At 39.3% G+C, this 21,881-nt stretch overlaps 2 protein-coding genes and 1 long non-coding RNA gene across 3 annotated transcripts; 1 reads left to right on the forward strand and 2 right to left on the reverse strand.

Moving 5' to 3' along the window:
- The first annotated feature begins 327 nt into the window (after positions 1-327).
- LOC131313468 (uncharacterized) lies at positions 328-6,722 on the forward strand. Its single transcript, XR_009196207.1, has 2 exons — positions 328-520; positions 6,160-6,722. It is a non-coding gene; the product is annotated as an uncharacterized LOC131313468 (long non-coding RNA).
- LOC131313467 (GDSL esterase/lipase At5g22810) lies at positions 1,030-8,958 on the reverse strand. The gene is made up of 5 exons (XM_058341783.1): positions 8,257-8,958; positions 7,986-8,116; positions 6,199-6,432; positions 5,063-5,318; positions 1,030-1,509 (listed from the first exon to the last, which is right to left on the reverse strand). The coding sequence occupies exons 1-5, from the start codon at positions 8,492-8,494 to the stop codon at positions 1,316-1,318; spliced, it is 1,053 nt and encodes a 350-aa protein (XP_058197766.1). The 5' UTR covers positions 8,495-8,958; the 3' UTR covers positions 1,030-1,315.
- Positions 8,959-10,389: 1,431 nt separating this feature from the next.
- LOC131313469 (putative phospholipid:diacylglycerol acyltransferase 2) lies at positions 10,390-17,945 on the reverse strand. The gene is made up of 6 exons (XM_058341784.1): positions 16,096-17,945; positions 15,162-15,384; positions 13,733-14,016; positions 12,540-12,876; positions 11,869-12,134; positions 10,390-11,168 (listed from the first exon to the last, which is right to left on the reverse strand). Exons 1-6 carry the CDS (start codon positions 16,575-16,577, stop codon positions 10,685-10,687), a joined length of 2,076 nt encoding a protein of 691 aa, XP_058197767.1. The 5' UTR covers positions 16,578-17,945; the 3' UTR covers positions 10,390-10,684.
- Positions 17,946-21,881: the final 3,936 nt, after the last annotated feature.

Raw genomic sequence — 21,881 nt, forward strand, 5'->3', positions numbered from 1 at the left:
GCCCATTTATGGGCCCATTTCGGTCTCGCTCTGATGATCGAAAGCGTTTACTTCGTAGAGCTCGTCGAGTAGAACAACTGTACAAAAAATCAGCTTAATTGGATATCATTAAGTACGTAATCGAAACCCATATAACTCTCGGTCCATGGGTTACAATGGATTTGATCCAGTGTTTCGGATCCATTCTTTTCAAGATAAAAAGGTTCCGATCAGGCACTTAATGATATCCAATTAAGCTGATTTTTTGCACAGTTATTGTACTCGATGAGCTCTACGAAGTGAACGCTTCCGATCATCGGAGCAAGACCGGAGTGAACCCAGAATTCTGGGACAGCAGCCCCCAGCTGCCCATCTAAACAAGGCATTAGATATTAATGTGTTATTTTAATTTGTGGAAATGGAAAAAGTTTGAATTTTAAAAAAAAATGTATTACTCCTATTTTTGGGAGGGGAGGATTGAATGTCCTTCGCCTGCCCTCTATGAATCCCGCATACGAAGCTTGGCGACCATCACGTCTAGGTAACCCCTCTCTCTCTCTCTCTCTCTCTCTCTCTCTCTCTCTCTCTCTCTCTCGCGAGTTTGCCTCTTTCTTCTACTTTACCAGATTGTGAAGTGGTTTCTGCGTTTACAATATATGGGTATTGTATAAATCCATGTGGGGTCTCTATCTATGTTGTTGCGTATGTGTATCGTACTCATGTCCTGACTTTTGATAATTGATTACTGATGCAGAATTTTCAATGTTGAATTTGGTTGCTTTGAAGTACTAGTTACGATTGATCAAATGATTATTATCTCCTCTCTTTCTACTTTTCCCTGATTTTTTAAGGCAAAATACGATCAGACACGTAACCTGTTTGATTAAGGCAGGCCACTTTTGGTCAATCAAAGTGCATTTCAGAGTTCTTTCCTTCCTCTGGAGTGAGTCTAAACATAAAACCCAAAGACTGTAAATTCAGACGAATTACTAGCATGTGTAGGATAATATAGTAAATAACGTTAATATGCATGATCACAGAAAACTTGAGTGAAGGAAGAAGACATTGATAGACACAGATGTTTCAAATACAACAGAGAAAGAGTCACAAAGGAAACAAATAGTGCGAGTGATCTCGCCCTCGTAAGACTCCAAGTTACATAAAGCTTCCAACAAACATCATACACTTCGTACCTCCATTATTCAAGTGAAGTCATACCACCACACACACACATACACAAACCAACTGGGCAAAAGGCTGATAAAACTCGCCAACAAGATCAGCAAAAGCAAAGTTAATTAATGGGAAAGGCCCAAGAGTGATTTTAGGTGTGGAATTAGGAAATGAGGGCGATGCCGCTGATGAGCAGATCATTGGCTAAGATGACGTTGGCAGCCTCAGATGGGTGGAAGCCATCCCAGAAGACGTACTGCGATGCATTTGCACAGGTTCCAGGGGACTTGGCATTGCATAGGTACGATGTTTCCAGCAACCCCGTACCACAACATGCTCTCCTTGCCTCTGCGAAACCTGTAATCAGGAAAATATAAGTGGTTCTCCAAGTCTGACCTTTTTCTCAAACACTTGATCGGCTGAAGATAGGGTCCTTGAGCCGGCAATGTAAGTGCCCAAAACTGACCTAAAATATGTACTCCGTCCGTCCCAAATTGCTTGCCCTTTTTGAGAAATCGTGCAATTTGCACGCAAAAATACGTGTTTATTAATCTTTGTTTCCTTTCAAGATATGAAAAGCAATAAGTCTACGGTACCCGAAACCAACCCACGCTCTACCTGATGTGGCGGTGGGCCCCACATCAGATACAACAAAAAGAACGTTGAACCAAATCTGTTCAAACGGAGAGAGAGGTGATGCTTTACAAGGATCCATGAAAAAATATTTTTTTAAAAATGAGCTGTTTGGATCATCTTTGCGGGACCCGATGTGGGCCCCGCTAAAAGGTTTGTGCATAATCTTTGTTGCATTGTATTATAATAGCTATTATTCATTTGAATGGAAACCAAATTAACTATCAATAGTACCTTATCGGAACTTACTGAGGCAATGTTGCAAAGGTTCAGAGGGAAGGCTAATGCAACCCGAGACAATGAAGCTAGCTAAAGTGGAGACCTGATGCTAGGATTTACTGTGTGAAATGCAAGTTATATGAGTTAAGGACCAGCCTTAGTCAACGCTATTTGAGGTAATTAGTCAAAGACATAATTGAATTTAACACGGCTTCTCATCAAATGGAGGTGTGTCATATGCATGCATGACACATAGTCACTCTTACTAGAGCTTCCCGCCTCCACAGCCCACATGAGAAATAAGTTGCATATTTCAGTTTTGTGTATGGGTTTAATAAAAGAGGAGGATCCAAAAAAACCTTTTTTTTTTCGGGATCGATATATATTATGTAATAAGTAAAAAATCACTACAATTTTGTATATTATGAACTGTATGCTATGATATTTAATTTTATGAATATGTTCCGTTATATTTAATGGCAAGAGTGATCCGAATTAGCTTCGTTGTCAGACAATCTTCACTCAAACATGGACAGCAACTTGTTATGTATGCCAAACGACATCGTTTTGGATATAGTTGCCAGAGTCTTGCGTGACCGATTTTGTGAACTGCAAATGCTGGTATCGAACTCTAGTACATTGAACTTTTGTATTAAAATCTAGTACACTTTATTGAAATGGAGTTTAATACCAGAGTTCAATGCACTAAAGTTCAATACCAGTGTTTGCAGTTTGCAAGATCGGTCACGAAAGACTCTGCAACTTTGGCAATTGTATCCAAAATTATGTCGTTTGGCATACATAGCAAGTTGCTGTCCATTTTGAAGTGGATATTGTTTGACAACAAAGCTGATTCAGATTATTCTTGCCCTGGAATATAACAGTAAATATTCATAAAATCAAATAACTAAGTCTATAGTACATTTTGTACAAAAGTGTAGTGATTTTTTTACTTCTTACATAATATATATCTATCCCGAAAAAATAGTTTTTTTTTTGGGTCCTCTTTCTCTTTGATTAAACTCATACACAAAGTTGAAATATGCATCTTCTCTCTCATGTGGGTTGTGGAGGCAAAAAACTCTCGTAAGAGTGACTGTGTGCCATGTGTTTGCATATGACACACCCCCATTAGATAAGAAGCCGTGTTAAATTCAATATGGTCTTTGACTAATTACCTCAAATAGTGTTGACTGGGACTCGTCCTTAACCCAACTCATATAACTTGCATTTTCCACTTAGTAAATGTTGGCATAGGATCTTCATTTCTTGGGTTTGTATCTAGGGTTGAGTGTGGAACGGATTGATCCGGTTTTATAGTAATCCAAGAGCTAAACTGCTACCTACGGATTATGAAATCATAAAATTAGTAGAACCAATCCAAAGATTCCAAGCCATTACTGTAGGGTTCGGTTTTGGTCGCGGTTCGCTTGAAATTGAGATGTCATCGCCATAAACTATTTAAAGTACTTAAAATTGCATAGATAAGTTAAACCTAAACTTATAATAAATCTAGTTCTATTAAAATTATTAAAACTCACTAACATCAACCAGCTAAAAAACAGCAGAATACCAGTAATTAGTGAAGGAATATGGCATTAGATTAGGAAATTAGGTACTAAAAGCAAAAGGATTAGAAAATCAATTTACTATACCCAAGTCGTGTATGTTTAGTGTATTGACATATAAGAATATGTAATCGTATATTGAAGTTTAGGGAATTAATCTAGTGAGTGAAAGTATAGGGTTATGAATTGGAGCATTAAGATTAGGAAATCAATTGACTATTGAGGTAATATAGGTGTGTATATATACTATGGTCTGGATTGGTTTAGAACTGTAACTATTAACGTAAATCCACAGACCCAACCATTTAAAACGGTTTTAATTTTGTAACATCTGGACCAAACCACATTATTGAAAAACCGAAACAAACCATTCGGTTTGGATTAGATTCACGGTTTGACGGTTATTTTGCTCACCTAGCCTCCCCTCTAAATCTTTGTAATAGTGCCTCGTAAATTCCGATAAGGTACTATTGATTAGTTAATTTAGTTTCCATTCAAATGAATAATAGATGTTATTATACAATACAACACAGATTATGCACTAACCTTTTAGCGGGGCCCACATCGGGTCCTGCATAGATTGATCACCATTTCATGAATCCTTGTAAAAAATTGCCTCCATCAGATGTCGATTAGAGCATTTTCGAAATTTATACAACGTAATTGAGTAAGATTTATTCACATCAAAGTACGCCCCTTTTGTGTGTGTGAGACAATTTAAATCAAGCTGAGTAGTGAAAATATTTAATCTTGGCATGGATGCTCAATTGCACGTGTTCAAGCTTAGCTTTTCTTGTTTTTCAAGACATCTCGAAGTGGTTAAGAGCTGAGTTTGAGTTTTTATATGCTCCTATTCTGAGCTCTAAAAAAAACTCATTATGAGTTTCAAAATACGTTCGCAAGTTTTACTTGTAATTGATCCCCATTAGGCTGCTTAATTAGCCAAACACAAGTCTGAGACTTTGCCTTCAGTAGTTTGGTTTGTTTTAGTGCCAATATGCAAAGTTCAAAACACAACTAGGCACACCTGGTCTTGTGCATGAGTACTTCGTTTCCCTCTAAATCTTATGTATGAAGGCCTCAGATCCCACCAAAAATGATTCCTTTATTTGGATTGCAAGAGTTATTGGCAGGCTGATGGTTACCCTTTAGATAATGACTGTTGGATCTATATTTGTTCTAAGAAAGAAATTATGGAGTAATAATTTAACGTGTTTTGAGGGTATAACCTATGCTATTTGGTTCAAATCTCTTTTGAGCTGTATTAATGATGCTTTATTAGTCTAGTACCCTTCTCCTGTTCTTTTTTTTTTTCCCTTGCCCAAAAAGAAAAGACCATGCTATTCCACCCCAAATCTAACTCACAATCATGTAAGCAACAAAAAATGAGGGAAGAGAAATGCATGTGGACTGGTCCCAGTGGCTATGACTGGGCTATTTGTGCACTCCACTAGTTTGGAGGTAAATTGAGAGAGAGAATAGTTTCATACCATTAGCAGCAGGCTTTGTGACAAGGTCATAGAGAGGTTGATAGATGTCCAAGACAACCAGGGTGAGGTTGGAAAGCTTGTTTTGCAAATTCTGAGAGGTGACATTGAGCTTGTTATTGAATGAGATTGCAGCTTTATTTAACTTGGCCACACACTCATTGCTATCAGAGCCGAATATTGTAATGGATGCCGGCAGACATCCTAGCGGTGGCAGCGTTGCAACTCCGATCTTCCTCGCTCCCAATCCATATAGCTCCTGTCGCAGAGATGTTACAGTTGCAAATGCAGTAGCGCAATAATTTACGGCCAAAGATCCTCTCCCAAAAGGATTCTCCCATGTTTCAATGCACTTTCAATTGAACGATATGGTGAAAATCTTGAAACAAACGAATCTCGAGGCATGATATGTGGTTGAGAGTATAATGCAAAAACTACATGATGTAATGAAAGTCTCGGAAAGCACTTCATAAGGCATAATCTTGTAGTTTTTAGTATATAGCTATAAGAGCACACATTGGACCATCGGGACAAGAATGAAAAGGATCATGTGCTACGTGAAAGCCAATAGTCTGTTTTCAACTCGTTGAGAAATGCACCACCTATTGTGGGTGGTCAGTGTTGAAAACTTCAGTGGTTATACGAAAATCGTGAATTCAAATTGGACTGCTCTTTTGACATAGCTTGTCATTAGCTATTTATCACTAATTTGTTCCATTGTTCGTTGAACAATGCAACCAGATCAAGATTCGGAACCGATATGGAAGCTTCTAATAGGAATTGCTTGAGATGGCCCCACCAGCTCCCAATAAGGAGCTACCATCTCAATCATTTTCAGACCAAATTTCGGTGTGAGTAGCATTGCTCTTGTTTAACAGTACTAGGCAAGAAACTTCGGCAATTGTTCACAATAGTACTTGGAATGAATGTTTCAAATTAAGTGATGTGTCAATCACTCCGTGCAATTGATCTCTTTCCAGTTGGTGCTTGACAAGTCATTCGGCTTCGTACTTTCATGCTTGTGACTTGCATAGCATTAATCGTTAATATCCTTCTGTAGCTACTTGCTCGTTATTTGTTTATTTATTTGCTTAACGCAGGACTACTATAGGGGCTACAGCCTTTTGGCACTATAATACCTGAACGAAAGTTGCATAAGACTGAATGAGAATGTCTGAGAACTGATCAGTTGTGTACTTCTCGTAGAGCAGAGGATTGATATAGTAGTTCTGAACAAAGTCGCTACTCCCCGAACTGATGAAGTAGATTGAACCAGAGATAATGGACGAAGCATTGGCCTTCCCAGCAATTCCCACCAATTTCTTCTGGCACTCCTTGTAGTATTCCAGCTGCTTACTCAATGGTATGGTATGCTACACCACCAAAATCCACAAATCATGGCATCGACAAGAACATGATATTCGTATATACCAATTTGGATAAGTTACGGTATTAGCAACATGCACTGTCATTTCCATTTGAAATGTAGTCCTCTGGTCATACTCCGGAGATTATTAAATGGAAAGGCAAAAAAAAAAAACTGACTCTACGACGGCCGAAGTGGAACAAAGGTGAAAAGGTAGCATCTGTTGGTGTAATTTAGTACTGTACTTTTTTCGGGATGAAGTTGTGAACAATCTGAAATGCCCTCAAAATTTTGTCACGCGTGTTGTTTTTTTTGTTGGTTGAAATACTAGCGGAAGATGATTGTAGGTTTACTTTGAGCCGGAAATGGAAGTGTATAGTTCAATTAGATGGAACTAAAATTGTGGAGACTAAAGTGAAATCTGGCTAAAATCACAGGGACCAATAACGTACTTTACCTTTTAGATTTTATTGTATACCTGTTTGGATGCTACACTGTGAAGGGAGATTGTGATATCTCCTCCTAATCCGTGGGCCCGTGTACATGGCGTCATTTGAGAAGTCCATAACAGGGGATATCTTAAGACGCACTCCTCCTTAACCCCCCTAATACCCTTTGAGGGAGGCTTTCATATGGCTAGGGTTTGAGCTAGCATTGTGGAATCCCCTAATATCTCCGAATAATACCCTTTCTCTCTTCCATTTTAATTACAAAACAATCTTATCCCCCCATTTTATCCTTCATTCAAACTAAGTATTATTTAATCTCACGTCACATCAATATGAGTCCACATCAATATGAGTCCACTCTTCTTATGTAATATCCCCTGCTATCCAATCCCCCCTTCTTACATAATACCTCCAAATTTAATCCGGCATCCAAACGAATAGCCTAGCCCTCCAATACATTGTTATGGTAACGTTTTATAAACCCATTCTTCTGTTCAGAGACCTACAAAATGATTTGGTTTGCACATTTTAAAACAGCACCCCAATTATTTTGACTGGTCACTGCCGCATAGTTTCGGTTGATGACAATGATCACAATTTTGGACAAAAATCATTTTTTTTTTTCACGACCGTTTATGCAAACCTTGACTTATCTCCTCTCGGGTCCGGTCAAATGTGGACTATTCATGTTGGGATTAAGGAATTTACAAAAAATTACTTTCTTGTAGCTTGGTCCCAAAAGTCAAATCCTGGACAATTGTGTTGGAGCACACCCACCAACCACCCAAAACTCTCACGGTTGAACAAAAATCGTGAACCCGGATCCTCTGTCCGACCCGCCTGTCCCACCCCTCTCGGCCGTTGATCTCGCAAATAACGGCTGAGATGGGTCGAGCACTTTTTTTTTCAAAACGACATCGTTTTGGAGCAAAACATGCTCGGCCCATCTCAGCCGTTGATTTGTGAGATCAAAGGCCGAGAGGGGTGAGACAGGCGGGTCGGACAGGGGATCTCAGTTGAAAAATCGTTGAACAATTGTGTGGGAGCACGCCCACCAACCACCCGAAACTCTCACGGTTGAATAAAAATTGTTACAACTGAGATTACTTACATATAGTTGTGCAGTAGCTTCATAATACCCAGAAGCACCAGAAGCAAAGTTGGCTCCAGTCAGGAGGTTCTGTCCACTTGCTTCCTTGCTAAGATAAGCTGGTGGGTATGTGGTGAAACCTATATTCTCAGCTGATTATGGAAAAAAAAGCAAACCAGCCCATCAGATAATCCAAAAATGTGTGCATCTATGTGTGCGTCTCTGTGTGTGTGTGTGTGTGTGTGAGAGAGAGAGAGAGAGAGAGAGAGAGAGAGAGAGAGAGAGAGTAAACCGGTCAAATCTAAGGCGAGCTTTCCATTGCAGAACCTTCCAGTATGTTTGTGACCTATGAAGTCTCTTCCATAAGGAGGGAAGTTTGCCTTGACAATAGTGAAAAGTTGGTTGTTATTGCCTACATCTCCAACAGAGTCACCAAATATGAACAATGCTGGAACTAGAGGTTGCCCATTGACCAAACAGAGCACCCCAATAAAAACAAAGAAAATCAAGAAAATTTCTAAAGCACCCATAATTTTGTTGTCCTCTTGAGAGAGAGAGAGAGAGAGAGAGAGAGAGAGAGGGTTATGTCAGTCAGAAAGGGAGAATTTAAAAGAGCTTCTAAAGAGAGAGAGAGAGAGAGAGAGGGCTATGTCAGTCAGAAAGGGAGAATTTAAAAGAACTTATTAGAAGCGGGGATTAGATCAGTACCACGTTGGTCAGAATGGCAGTTAGAATGGCAACATCTATACAAGTTTGATCCTTTGCAACTTACAGCCAGTTAAGGTGACTAAAATACATCTTTAATTCCCATGTGAAGGACATCTTTGTCAAGGAGATGGTTGTGTCTTTCAAGTGTACCATACAAGGAGACATTTATGAATTTTCATACATGGTTGGTTAGCTAGGAGGATTTGTTTTGCATGTGCCAGCCTTTTTCCAGTTATTTTTTGGTGGTGTAGCTCAATGTATCAAGGGATTTTACCCTTGCACTTGTGCCATGTGATCTTATGTTGGGTAGAAGAAGTTAATCTTTACATATACCTTCTGCATTTAAACACAGATTTATTGACCTACGATAGCGTACAAGTCAACCGAATTGAGTTATTTCTTGCTTTCACTTGCTTGGTCTTACGTACGTTTGTATTTTTCTTGATGAACCGAGTCCGCTAATCAAGAGATTGAGTCGCTAATTGAATGAGTAAACCAAGCAGAAAAATGGAGATAGTATAGTTAAAAAATACCCAAATGCACTTTTAAGTGCTTGCATGCCAATATGCCATTGCTCCATTTAGAAACATGTCATCTCTCAGGAACATACATTTATCAACAACAACAAGGTTAAGAAACAAACTAAAGAACCGGTGTCCGATACTCATAATATATTGCCAAAAAAAAAAGAGTTGGTCGTTCCAACCAAGATTGAACAGGCGTGTCTTGCTGAAAAATGTTTTCAAGCTGTCTCTTATTTTGGCAAATGGAACAGGTTTACAGGAGAAAGGCCATAGTCAGCCAAAGCTGGTGCCTTTATTGAATACCAAATATATTAATAAGTTATCTCTTTTCCCTACACTACACATAGATATTTAATGAGTACCAAAACTAGTCTTTGATTACTTGTCTTGCGGGAAATGGCTTTCTTGCTTCTTTGGCTCTAAAGCAGTTGGTGGGTGTTAAAAATCTATAGGGCTTCTTGTTTACACATTTGTGTCTGCTCCTCCAGCTATAATAGTTAGCGAAGGGTATGTGTCAAAAAAATTAAAATAAAAATTAGTCTATTTCTTCGGCAATGTCAATTAGTTGCATTATTTGGGCCACCAGATCTTGAATTTTCGAAAGAAAGGGGTAGGTCAGAGAAAAATAGTAGGAAAATAAAAAGAAATAAAAAAGAAAGAATTAATCATGACATGTCGTGATAATAGGACTATTTGTATTTAGAAGTGAAGACAAAGCTCCGAATCCCTTTTGAAAATGCTTCAAGTAGATAACTTTCAATGAGTGAAGGTGCCAAAAGACCCTTTGCATGGTCCTCAGCAGGCTTTTGTGGCTACTTTTTTCGTTTCTTCTTTTACCTGAAAGTGTTCGGTAGTTTCACCTTATTATGTTTTGCAGTTGTGTCACAGACCAGCGTAGTGCTATTTCAAAATGTAAAGTAGTATAGAATAGCATCGCGCGTGACAAATTTGGTGCAAAAAAATAAGTATCCGATGCTCTAACCTATTTTTCCTGTTTGTTAAAAGTCGCAGAAGGGGGATGCATGCGGCGAATGCAAAAATAGCAGAAACAGGGTTACTGGTTTTAAGTCCTCAGATGGTGTTCCCTTTAAACAGGGTTACAGTTTCCTTGAATCACCCTATTATTATTCTCCTCCATTCACAGATTGAACTGAAAGGTTGATACCAAACAAACAAGAAGCTTGACACTCACATGTCAGAATGTAGTTATTTTTTTGCAAAGGAGAACTTCTTTCCTTATTTGATTACAGAATGTGAGAAAATTGCTTTTGTCAACAAGAAACTTACAAACAATTGTTAGAGTACAGGTCAAGCCCCCTCTTCCCCCCATCCTCGTAGCCCTTTTCTTGGAAGGAAGCCGTAACGGTTGTGGTTTTCATACACTCGCAGCATGTTTGCTCTCTCTCTCTCTCTCTCTCTCTCTCTCTCTCTCTCTCTCTCTCTCTCTCTCTCTCTCTCTCCGTGCATTGATCACCAAATCCATGCAAATCAAAGCCGAATATTTATCCTCTCAGACATTCGCAGGATATCCGAATAAATCCTATCACCTCCCAACTCCTCGCCGGTGGCTCCAGCAGCAACCCGCAAAACATCCTCGATCAGAGCCACATTGCCCATAATATCAACATGTGCACCACTCTCCAACCCCCTCCCCTCAAAAAGACTTGCTGGCGGCTTGTGCCTATACTCTCTCACGTAGGTAGAAATCCCAGATGGGTTGAACCTGGTTTTCCCTCTCCACCCTTTAGAGCACATGAATCCGGAGCTTAAGACAGGAACACTTTCATCGCCGTCAACGAAGGACACTCCTCGCTTTAAACAGCCGTCTTCGCTTCCATCTGCTGAGCTGTCAATTTGGAAAGGAATACTCCTGCACCTATCAGAAGGCGAGAGCTTGTATACATAGGATCTTTCAGTGGGAATTCCAACACCGTATAAACAGTAAATCTCCATATCCGGAGCATCAGGTAACCTGCAAAAGAAAAAGATATCTGACTAGTGATGGACTATAGGATGGGAGACTATAAAGGAGGGAAACTAAATTTGTTTCTTTGATCCTCCTGTAATTTTCCTTGGCTTTGATATATCCCAGCAAAAAACACATGATCCAAACACACCCTGAGGCTATATTTTGATCAAGAATTAGGGAAAGGAAATGAATGTTGAAGGATCAAACAGTTGTGACTTATTGGACTCTTTTAACTTTATATTTCCTTTCCTCTCCCCAAATCCTTCATATGAATACAGCGTTATGCAGTGTTAGTTCACAGAGACAAAAGAAACAACTTGGTGGAAACATGTCAACATTGATCAAATTTGGGTTTCAGTGGAATGCAATTACAGTGTCGTCTAAGAAAACAGAATATAAGGTACTAATAACATTGGAAAAGAAATATGAAAGAACATTATGAATGCAGCAGAGCTGCATATGATGAAAAGAAAAGGGTAAAAAAGGGAAGAGGAAATGCCGGTACAATGGGAATCCTAAACCATGACTCATGTTCTTCATGAACAATTCAAGCAGTTTTCGGAACTAATTGTGAGCATTATCTGAGACATAACGGCTAAAATTGGTGAATGTAATCTGAACGAAAAGATAACATGTAATTCAAGACTTTCTTTAGATTGAAATTAAGTGCATAACATTGGACATAAAGAATAGTTGTACTCACTTGGTCTCGAGCGGATTTGACCAATACTTGAAATGGGAGTATTTAGGATCATCTAGATTCTCTGCAATCCCATGAGAGAAGTGACCCTCAGCCCGTTGCATCATTTTGGGAGCAACAAAGCGGACTAGATCAATAAGACTTCTCGCCGTGTAAGCTTTGTTTTCTGCAACTTTACGAATGCTTTCACGACTGATCTCATCATATTCTGTCATGACCTCTCCGCAGGACGTGTTGGGATTAGTGGAGGTTGTTGCGTGCACAAATTCCTGTTGATTTGGAGGATTAGACCGTACCCTTGTAGATAAATCCATTTGGGAATGAAGGAATGCAGTATGCTAAGATTCAAATTTGTGGATCTTTTGATAAGCTACGAGAAGACCATTAGACTAGGAGTACTAGCGAAGAAAGCAAAGCAGCTTGATTGCCATCGAACATGTGCATGCTCAATATTCAATTAGGGAGAGTAAAACAAATGCACACCCAATATAGGATAGTTAGAGTTATAATAAACCATGCTATAGAGGTATACGAACATTACAAGATGTTTGGCACCATAGATTTTCAAAATTTTATCTTAACTCGTATGAAAAAATTTCCTCTGCAGCGCAATGTGAAGTTGCAAATTCATTCAAGAACAGAATTCGTAGATCAGAATTCAGAAAATGCTATACCTTTGAACCAAGATTGGGGACCTGTGACGAAGGCAACCGTGATGCGTCCTTGCCAAAAGAGATGATCCTTCCATGCTTCACCGATTCTTGAACTCTGAGACCTCTCTTTCCATCAGTATTGTTGGTGTTAATTCCTCCAGAAGGTTGCATATTTGTTTTCTTTGCAGAAACACAACCATAATCTTCCTCTGGTGACCAATCCAAGTTGCCCCAAATAGTCTCTCCTCCTTTTGGCATCAATGAAATCATGGAGTCCCATGTTCGAGACACCCGCAAGGCATGTTCCAGAGTTTGAAGCCCAAGCAACTCAGAATCTAAGAGACCAGGAGCCATAGCTCTACAAGACCAAATAAAGGTTGAGTCCAACAACTAGGCAAATTTGTATGTCACTATCAAGGTATTTGGATATTGCATGCAAATGACATCCTTCCAATGGGTCTACATTCTACAATATCATTAAAGTTACCGTACTTCACTATGGGCTGTTTATTTGATGATTGGACTATTAAATCAAGGAGACCACATATCAAGTGTTCGGTTAAAATTCTTACAAGTTGGATATTCAATGTATACCGGATATATAATCCCGCAAACTGTGCATATATTGTACCCTAGCTAGTGTGGTATTGTTAATCATATCAGTACAAATCCTTTGAATTTATATTTTCCTTTGCTATTTTAGTCCTCTCAAACGAACGGGTTCTATGTCCCTTATAGTTCTTTACAGTTTTAGAAAGCTATTTTGATTCTTCTGAAAAACAAATACTATGATACTCTGCTCTACTTTGTTTTGATATTAGTTGATGTTGGCCAACTGTATCAGAACATTTACCAATTCAGGGTATTGTATTTTCATTTGTTTGGAAACAATTTGTGTATCTCTTACTTTTGGATTGTTTGCTTCAGATAGGTTGATAACTCCATTTATCGACTTTTCATTTGTCATACAGTGACAATGCCTCTTCAAACAATGTAACATATTGAATGATTTACAACAAATCATACACAAGAAGAGAGTTCAACAACGTAAGTACCAGTAGAGTACTTTAATCTAGTCTGAATCCAGAGATGTAATTTGTATAACGGAATGCAAGCAAATTTGCAGATAGATTACTTTAACTCCACCCTGACCCCGAGGGTGCAAACATTATTCAAAAAAATGCAAGTATGATTACGATGGATTATGGACTGACCTGATAAAAGCAACATCTTTTCCCTCAGCAGACAATAAACTACTTACTGTCTTCGGAACACCAAGAAATGCTGGACCTATATTCATGATTGCTTTGATATGCTTGTCACACCAACCGGGATCTCCACCGCCTCCCATAGGAGGAGGTGATTCAACCCATTTAAGGAAGTGGAGGAAATAGATGACCCCCATGGAATGAGGCACCACCACCACTTTCTTATAGCCGTTGGTTACGTACATAAGCTCAATTTTACTCTTCAACCTACTAAGAGCTTGGTCCCTGATCTGCTTGTTTGCAATTAGAAATAGAATTAGAGTAACTACATATTATTGTAGCTGTTTCAATTTGTAACTAATCGGTAACCCTTGACAGAAAATTGACTACACGATTAAGTGGATACACACGCACAGAAAGCAACATGAAAATCAAGAAAGTGTATCAAAGTGCACTTGGAAAATTAAGTGGCCCTATCTTGTTTTTCCTCGGCATTTGAAAACAAAACACTTCTCTTGCTTTTACTGGAGAACACTGTTACCTTGGAACCACCTTTTCGTCGTACACAGATGTACGGAGAACGGCACATGAATGCCCAAAAGGGTTTGCCATAAAAATGTACAAGAGTTCTGAAATGACATGTCAAGCAAACGAGAAAAAAAAAAGGTTTGGGAGTTGTTCTTAGGGTGAACAACATATGTCCTTAATGATTTTTTTGGGAGTTGTTCGTAGGGTAAACCATGTAAATGTTGTACATTTTTCTCCGTACACAGACATACGGAGAACGGCACACGAATGCCCAAAAGCGTTTGCCATAAAAATGTACAAGAGTTCTGAAATGACATGTCAAGCAAACGAGGAAAAAAAGTTTAGAGACAGTGAAGGTGAGAGACTCTTGGATGTCCTTAATGATTTTTTTTTTGGAGTTGTTCGCAGGGTGAACCACGTAAATCTTTTGCCTAATTTATGTGTGTGCTTGATTTATTTCCATTCTAGCGTCCTTATTCTCATTCATGACCTCTTTGTTATGCCAAATTGTTTAACCAGTATAATTTGTACTGAAATTGAATTTACTTAGGTTGTGTGGTTTCTAATCTAATGAGCTGCAAATGCTCCCAAACTGTCACCCTTATGGACATGTTCGAGTAATGACACTGAGATTTCCCAATATCATACTAAGAATAGGTAGGATTCCCAAAAGATGACGCCATTCGATTGATGACAAATATCGATAACGATGGTCAGAAACAAGGAATTTAGTACTAATTCTCAATGCTAGATAAAGATGTAGAAAGTTGAGATGCATAACATGAACACACAATTTCAAGGTAATCAATGCAGCAACTCCTGATTTTAGAGACAAAAGGCAATGTATATTGTGTTGGTACAGTGCCGCAGTTACATTTAAAAAGAGCCCGAGGAAGATCCATTATACCTCTGTATTCTGGAAAGAGAGCCTCCAGTCATAGGCAGCCATATACATATTCTTCCCCTCGTAACCAACACGCGCCAGATTCTCAATAAGAACAGCCCAAACAAAATACCCAGGTGCAAAATAGTCAGCTGCAACCAGTCCTGGTACTGCACGAAGGCGAATGCCCGGGGGATCAAGTCCAGTTTCGTTGTCCAGAGATAGGTGCTCCAACCAACACAAAGGCCTGAAATTCCAGCACAATTCTTAAATGGGTTCGAAAGTACGATCCAGAACTGAAGTTTCGGAATGGAAACAAATGAACTTGATAGGGCAACTCATCAAACTTATCGGAGATTCGACTACACAATTGCCAGATGGATTCATGGGTACAATCCATAATTGAACTAAATTTCATACTGAATTCAGCAGTGCATTGCAAACCAAAATTTCACTAGCACAATTCTCATGATGGATTCACCAGGATAATCAAAATTGAAATGAAATCAGGCCCAATTAACTTCAACTGTGCATTTGAAACCTCTTGAAGTTTTACTTGCATAATTCCCCAATGGATTCACATAATCACAAATTCAATCCAAGATTAATCCAATACAATATCAATCCAACACTCCATTTCAAACCTCTTGAGTTTTCACTGCCATAATTCTAATACCTTCACAGTCCACAATAGATATATTGAAATCAAAATCAAATGAATTCAAATATTCAATACTGCAACTAAAACTCTTTCACATTTCACTACCATTATTCTCACATGGGTCCATAACTACAATAAAATAAAAAAATAAAAACTGAACTGGAGATTAAATAAATAAATAAATGAATTCAATGGTGCAACTAAACCTCCACATTTTCACTACCATAATTCTCACATGGATAATGATGGATTCATAACCACAAGAAAACCAAATGTATCAACAGAGCAATTTCATACCTCTTGAAGATCTCACTAAAGCTACCACCCCAAAGCCGCTTCCGGAACAGACCTTCCGAGCAAGGCTTCCCTTCCCAAAGCTCGAGGCCGCCGGTGACAATGCCTGGCACCAGAACCAACGGGTGGAGGGCGGTTACACCCTCCCTCTTCAGCCGTACCCCGGGCGGCTCAGCCACCTTGAGTCCAGGCAAATTAGCAGGCAGAGAGTGGTACAAAAGCAAGAGAAGCCACCAAGTAGTGCACATGTACCCAATTATCCAACAACAGTAATCCACACATCTCCACTCCCTAGGCCCCCTCTTGGGCTTCTTCCTCTTTTGCTCATCAAGCACAACAATTTCATCTACTAATTGCTTCTCAACTTTTGGTGGCTCAAATGATTCCTTCTCACTTTTGGGGGATTCAAATGATTCAAAACCAAGTGGAGAGCACTTCACTGGCTCCACATAACATAGCTTACGAAGCCTTGGGATTGAAGCCATTACATACAGAAGTTAGCAAAGGATAATTTGACAATGCCAAGAACTACCCATCAATGGAAAGCAACAATTGAAGCATAAGGAGTGGTTCTATTTTGACTTGAATTCCATCAGAATATGGGAAGTCAGTGATTGAGAGTAGCAAAATCAGATTGAATTCAAGCAAAATGCACAAGGACAAGAAAATCCAAGGAATGGGAAATGAGGATGAGAGGTGGAGGTTAAGAGAACCGACTTGAGTTGAATGCTAGCAAAATGAAACAAAACGAGAAAAACCCATAAAGGGCAAAGAAAAAGGAGTGAGCAAACGGGACACAGGAATAAAGGGTTTTGAAATACAGGAGGACAATAAGGCTATGGGGGTACTGATATAGGCGGTAATAGAATGCAAGTCCCACGTGGAGAAGAACAAAGATATGGGTAGTGTCTGTGGGTGCATCATAAGCAAACACATGAGAGAGAGAGAAAGATCAGCTTTCTTTCTTAACCCTAATGAGAAAATGTTTTTTTACAGTCTCGCAGTCAGTAAGACACTTGTCTTGACCTTCACATGCAATCCTTCCTTAGCTGCCACCATGGCTTTTCAATCTGTGGTTTTTATCCCCACATTTCTCTCAATCACGTGGAGGTTTTTTTAACTCCTCTCTCTCTCTCTCTCTCTCTAGACGTCTCTATCTCTTTAATCTTCTTCTGGGTCGGAGAGCGGAGAAACAGAGGTGGTCAGGTCTCAGGGCAATGAGGGGAAAATTGCAGGAAAATGGAGAAAACATCTTATGGGTATTGTCTGAAATGGGAATTCCCGAGGTTTTGGCGTATGGTTACTGTTTGGACCGAGAGAATCCAAGAGAAAGAACCACCAATTATCAGGAAAAAAAAGCACACACTACGATAAACACAAATACCCAAATCACACAACAGTGATCGATGGTGGGCCTGATTGCAAATTGGGTTGATGCGTACATGGAGAGGAGAGGAGAGGAGAGGAGAGAAAAAGACAAAGGAAGGGCACAGGGTTTAAGAAGATGACATTCTTTCGTTATATCCTCTGCTTCTGCTTCTGCTTCTGCTGGTGATGAGAAAAGCAGCGGAGGTTTTGCCGAGGAGAGGGAATAGTATGGTATGGGCTATAAATGGTTCTTGGAATTTAACGGTCGGAATTGTATTCATTTCCCTTTCGGTCCCATTTTTACCTCTGCTCAAATACTGAACACAAAGCACATGTGTAAATAAGTACTCCTAGTATGTTTCTGCTGAATGTCCTGTGATTGAATTTAGATCTTCGGTCGGTCGGTCGATCGAGCTTTTCATTAAACTCTATTTACTCATTTGCTTTCCTCCAGCTTCCGGTTGTCTTGTGTTCCGATATAAATGCGACAGAGTTTCGGATACCTTGATATAAATGTGTCCGAGTCTGGAAATCGGCCGGGTAGAGTATGTCTACCGAGCATTTTGTGGAACCCAAGTGCATCGAATGGTTTTAAATATATTTGTGGACATTCGCATCCTTGGCAGTGCTCAATATTTTGGGCTTTTAATATATTCTTGTTCCTTTTATTTATGACAAATATCATTTTAATTTGTTTACTGTATACCGGAGATATCAATACATAAAAGTTTCTCTTGCTTACTATACTGGTTTATCGGGGAGAAAAAGAAAATCAAAACAACCCGAGCTCTCTGGGGCTGTTAGAAACTTAGAACAAAACAGAGGCCTTTAAAAGCAGTTTCCAAACTGTTTCCAAAAGTGCAAAAGCACTTTCGCATATAAAAGTCACAAGAACATTATGAGGTTGTTGGCTTGGGTTAAACAATGCAACAAACATGCAATTGCGAACGACGGCAAAAATTACACACTATTTTTGGGCAAGACTTGTCTTGCATTCTTCTGTTTCACCCGAGATTTCTGTCTGCGTTATCTTTTAACATACCCATACCATCTTATACAAGATATAAATAGTGCGCTCTTATTTGCAATTTTTCACTTTTATTTATTTTTTAAGGAAAGAGCAAGAAATTCATTGCCATAGATAATTATAAAAAAACGTTACAAGAGAACAAAACATAAAAATAAAGCCATCATAAATTATCAAAAGAAATCATTGAAAATGAGATCAGAAAAATTACTGCGTAATAATACATACTAAATGCTACCGTATTATTGCACTCCTTCAACATGGCACTAACCACAACGGATTGAACTGATGGTCAAGACATGAGACTTAAAGATTCACTTTTTCGTAGTTCAAAAACTTTTAGGTGCTATCAACTTCTTTGAGAACAGTCCATACAGAGTTTGCTCTGGCTTTACATGGGTCTCTACTAGTAGACAATGGGAGTGGTCTCCCTGGATTAATCGAGATGGGTGTAAATTGACCCAGACACCTGTTTATAAAAAAATTCGTACAACATTGCACATAAGGAGAGTTCGGTGGACGTGTAAACATTGGATGTTTCCAACCAATAAGAAATATATTACTGTTTGACATCTTATATCCAGATGTTCGTGCCAATTTACGCACACCTCGACTAATTGCAGGGAATGGTCAGGCAAACCTCGCCTCAAAGTTTGAAACGTTTAGTATTCGTGAAATTCGAATTTGTGATTAGGGTACAAGTTTTTTTTCAGGTGCCTTGGATACGTGTTCACTCGGAATTTCTAAAGTTTAGAAACCTTATCCAAAACTCTTCACCAATGGGGAAAATACTACGTAGGTACAACTAGGCTAGGTAGTCCTAAGATGACCTGATAAGGTAAGAAAATGTAAGCATGTTGTTATCATCAATTTTGTTCCTTACATGCATCACAGTTGGTGATTTTCATGGCATTACCTCATCATATTAATTTCAGGTAAAAATACACGGAGACCCTCTTAACGTTTAAAATCGCTCATATAGATTCTTTTAATTATAACCGTTAGTCAATTAGCACCCTTCTGTCAAAAAAATCATTAAGATGAAGGGGTCCGCGTGGACGATTTCTATAGATGAGGGGGTTAGTGTGAGTGATTTTTTAGGGGTAGAATCGTCATTTTTCCTCATTCCGTTAACAGAGTTAGTCTATTCTTCATTTCATATAGTTGAGGGGTTTGTATGGGTGATTTTGAACATTGGAAGATCTCCGTGTAAAAAAGACATAGTTGAGGGGTCTTCATGTACTTCCACCTTAATTTGAGCCAAAAAATTACCCCTTAAAAATATAGAAAGATGGGGTTTGGCTGTGGTTAGCAATGCCAAATAAAAACAGGGGATGGTTTGAATGTGTCGAAAAAAGAGAGGAAAGTTGTTTCAAATCACAGGCTCAGCAGACAGCAGTACTATTGGAAATGCTTTGTCCTGATTCTAGTTCTAGTTTGTTCTTTGTAGTTGTAAGAGATGAAAAGATGGAACAAGAAAAGGAAAAGTATGTGTAAAAGTATAAAAGCAGATAATTAGATAATGTTCTTGACTTCTCTGTAAGATTGAGCAAAGATGTAGAGAAATCGGTATTTGTTTCCTTCACTCTTGCTTAACTTCTATTTCACCATGCAAAAGTTCTCCACAACCCAAATGTGTAAAGGTTCATGGGAAACAAAAAGTCTAGGATCACTGCTTCATTTTTACCGTTATTTTTAAATTTATGATTTTTTTTTTTATATTTCTATGAGGCCCACTCGAGCCCCCATGGAGCGGTGGAAATGGAGCTGTGAATGCAGCACCTCTGGGAAACAAGAAAAAGGGCCAGAAAAAACAAAAAGGGAGCAAAAGGTATGAAGGTAGTCACAATTATGGAAACTGGAGCTGTTGTGAGCAAACACAGCAGCGTGCAGTTGTGCCCCATCCCATTGTTCGTCTCAGTAATTAATGATTCGGATTTTAAAATAATTTTCTGAAAGAGTTTTTTTAAAATCCGAACATCCAAAATACATTTGAACGGTAAAATTACACGCTGTTGTTTTCTGCTCACAGCAGCCTCGGCTTCCCCACAAATATGCGTGTGTAAAGGTGGTGTATAGGGAGGTACCAGGTTGGCTGGAGAGATGTGTAAAAATTACTCCTACTACATGATGAATGTACCGCGATTGATGAGTTTTTTATTGCAAGGGGTATACGAGGTTCGGGCTGGTTTAATATAAGCGACCGCCTACAAGCTTCAATTTTTATAATATTTTTAGGCTTGCAAGAAAATACTACAAAAACAACATCAAAAAGGAGTTTGGGAGATTTAACGGGACTTTGGGTTGGTGTTGTGCAGTGAGGTGCATAGAACTGTACTGCGTATATCTGAGCCATCAAATCGTGTATCCTACGGCTCAGATCTCATTTTAGCAACCAATGATTGAGAGCCGTTTATTGTCAAGATGAGATCCGAGCCGTCGGATGCATGATCCGATGGCTTGAAAGTGCGCAATACGGTACTGCGCATATCATTGCACAGCATCATTCCCCAATTGGATTCAACGATAGAGGAGTGAGATTGTTTTCTTTAACCCGCCGGTTGAATTTTTTCCTCGCGGGAGGGTGGGTTTTTTTTTTCACAAAATTTCATTGATAATCAAGAAAAGAACATCAAAAGGACACTTCCATCTTGAATAAAGGAGAGTATAGCCAATCGGAATCCGGATCCTCGTGAGGATTTTCTCTATGATGATCGTGTGGGACCCCGAGTCCCTGCAGTGCCTAAAAAAGGCTGGAAACTGCAGCCTCCAAAAACGACGTCATTTTGGGGGCAAGTTACACGCAGCTAAGGCAGAAGGAGGAAAAGTGGAAAATGCGATGGGGAGGACAATTATTCAGTGCTTTTACCTTCCCAATTTCTTATAATGAAAATTCTAACTATACACCCACTTACACACCCACTTACACATCCACACTCACAATAGAGATGGAGCCTACACACACTAGGTGTGTAAATGGGTGTGGAGGTAAAATGATTGTTCTTATAAACCAGCTTCTTCTTTTATCCTTAAATTTCTCTCTCTCTCTCTCTCTCTCTCTCTCTCTCTCTCTCTCTCTCTCTCTCTCCCGAACACAGAGATCAAATCCCCTGTCCGACTCCCATTCGGACAGAGGCCTGTCCAACTCTTCTCGTCCGTTGATCTCACAAATTAACGGCTGAGATAAGCCGAACACTTTTTGCAGCAAAACGACATCGTTTTGGCAAAAAAAGTGTTCGGCTCATCTCAACCGTTGATTTGCGAGATCAACGGCCGAGAAGAGTTGGACAGGCCCCTGTCCGGATGGGAGTCGGATTGGGGATCTCCTTTGCCAAACACATGCATTTCCCTGAAACCCAATCACCAAACCCACAAAAATCCCTATGTTTTCTCA

This window comes from Rhododendron vialii, chromosome 13a (genome assembly GCF_030253575.1).
Source record: "Rhododendron vialii isolate Sample 1 chromosome 13a, ASM3025357v1".
NCBI lineage: Eukaryota > Viridiplantae > Streptophyta > Magnoliopsida > Ericales > Ericaceae > Rhododendron > Rhododendron vialii.

Coding starts and splice junctions, on each gene's coding strand:
- LOC131313467 (XM_058341783.1), bottom strand. CDS start 8,494: ATGGGTGCTTTAGAAATTTTCTTGATTTTCTTTGTTTTTATTGGGGTG. Junction 6,433..7,985: donor AAGCTACTGCACAACTATAT/GTAAGTAATCTC, acceptor TTGGTGGTGTAG/CATACCATACCATTGAGTAA. Junction 1,510..5,062: donor CACAAAGCCTGCTGCTAATG/GTATGAAACTAT, acceptor TCCTGATTACAG/GTTTCGCAGAGGCAAGGAGA.
- LOC131313469 (XM_058341784.1), bottom strand. CDS start 16,577: ATGGCTTCAATCCCAAGGCTTCGTAAGCTATGTTATGTGGAGCCAGTG. Junction 15,385..16,095: donor TTTAGTGAGATCTTCAAGAG/GTATGAAATTGC, acceptor CTGGAATTTCAG/GCCTTTGTGTTGGTTGGAGC. Junction 12,877..13,732: donor AAAGATGTTGCTTTTATCAG/GTCAGTCCATAA, acceptor TTGGTCTTGTAG/AGCTATGGCTCCTGGTCTCT.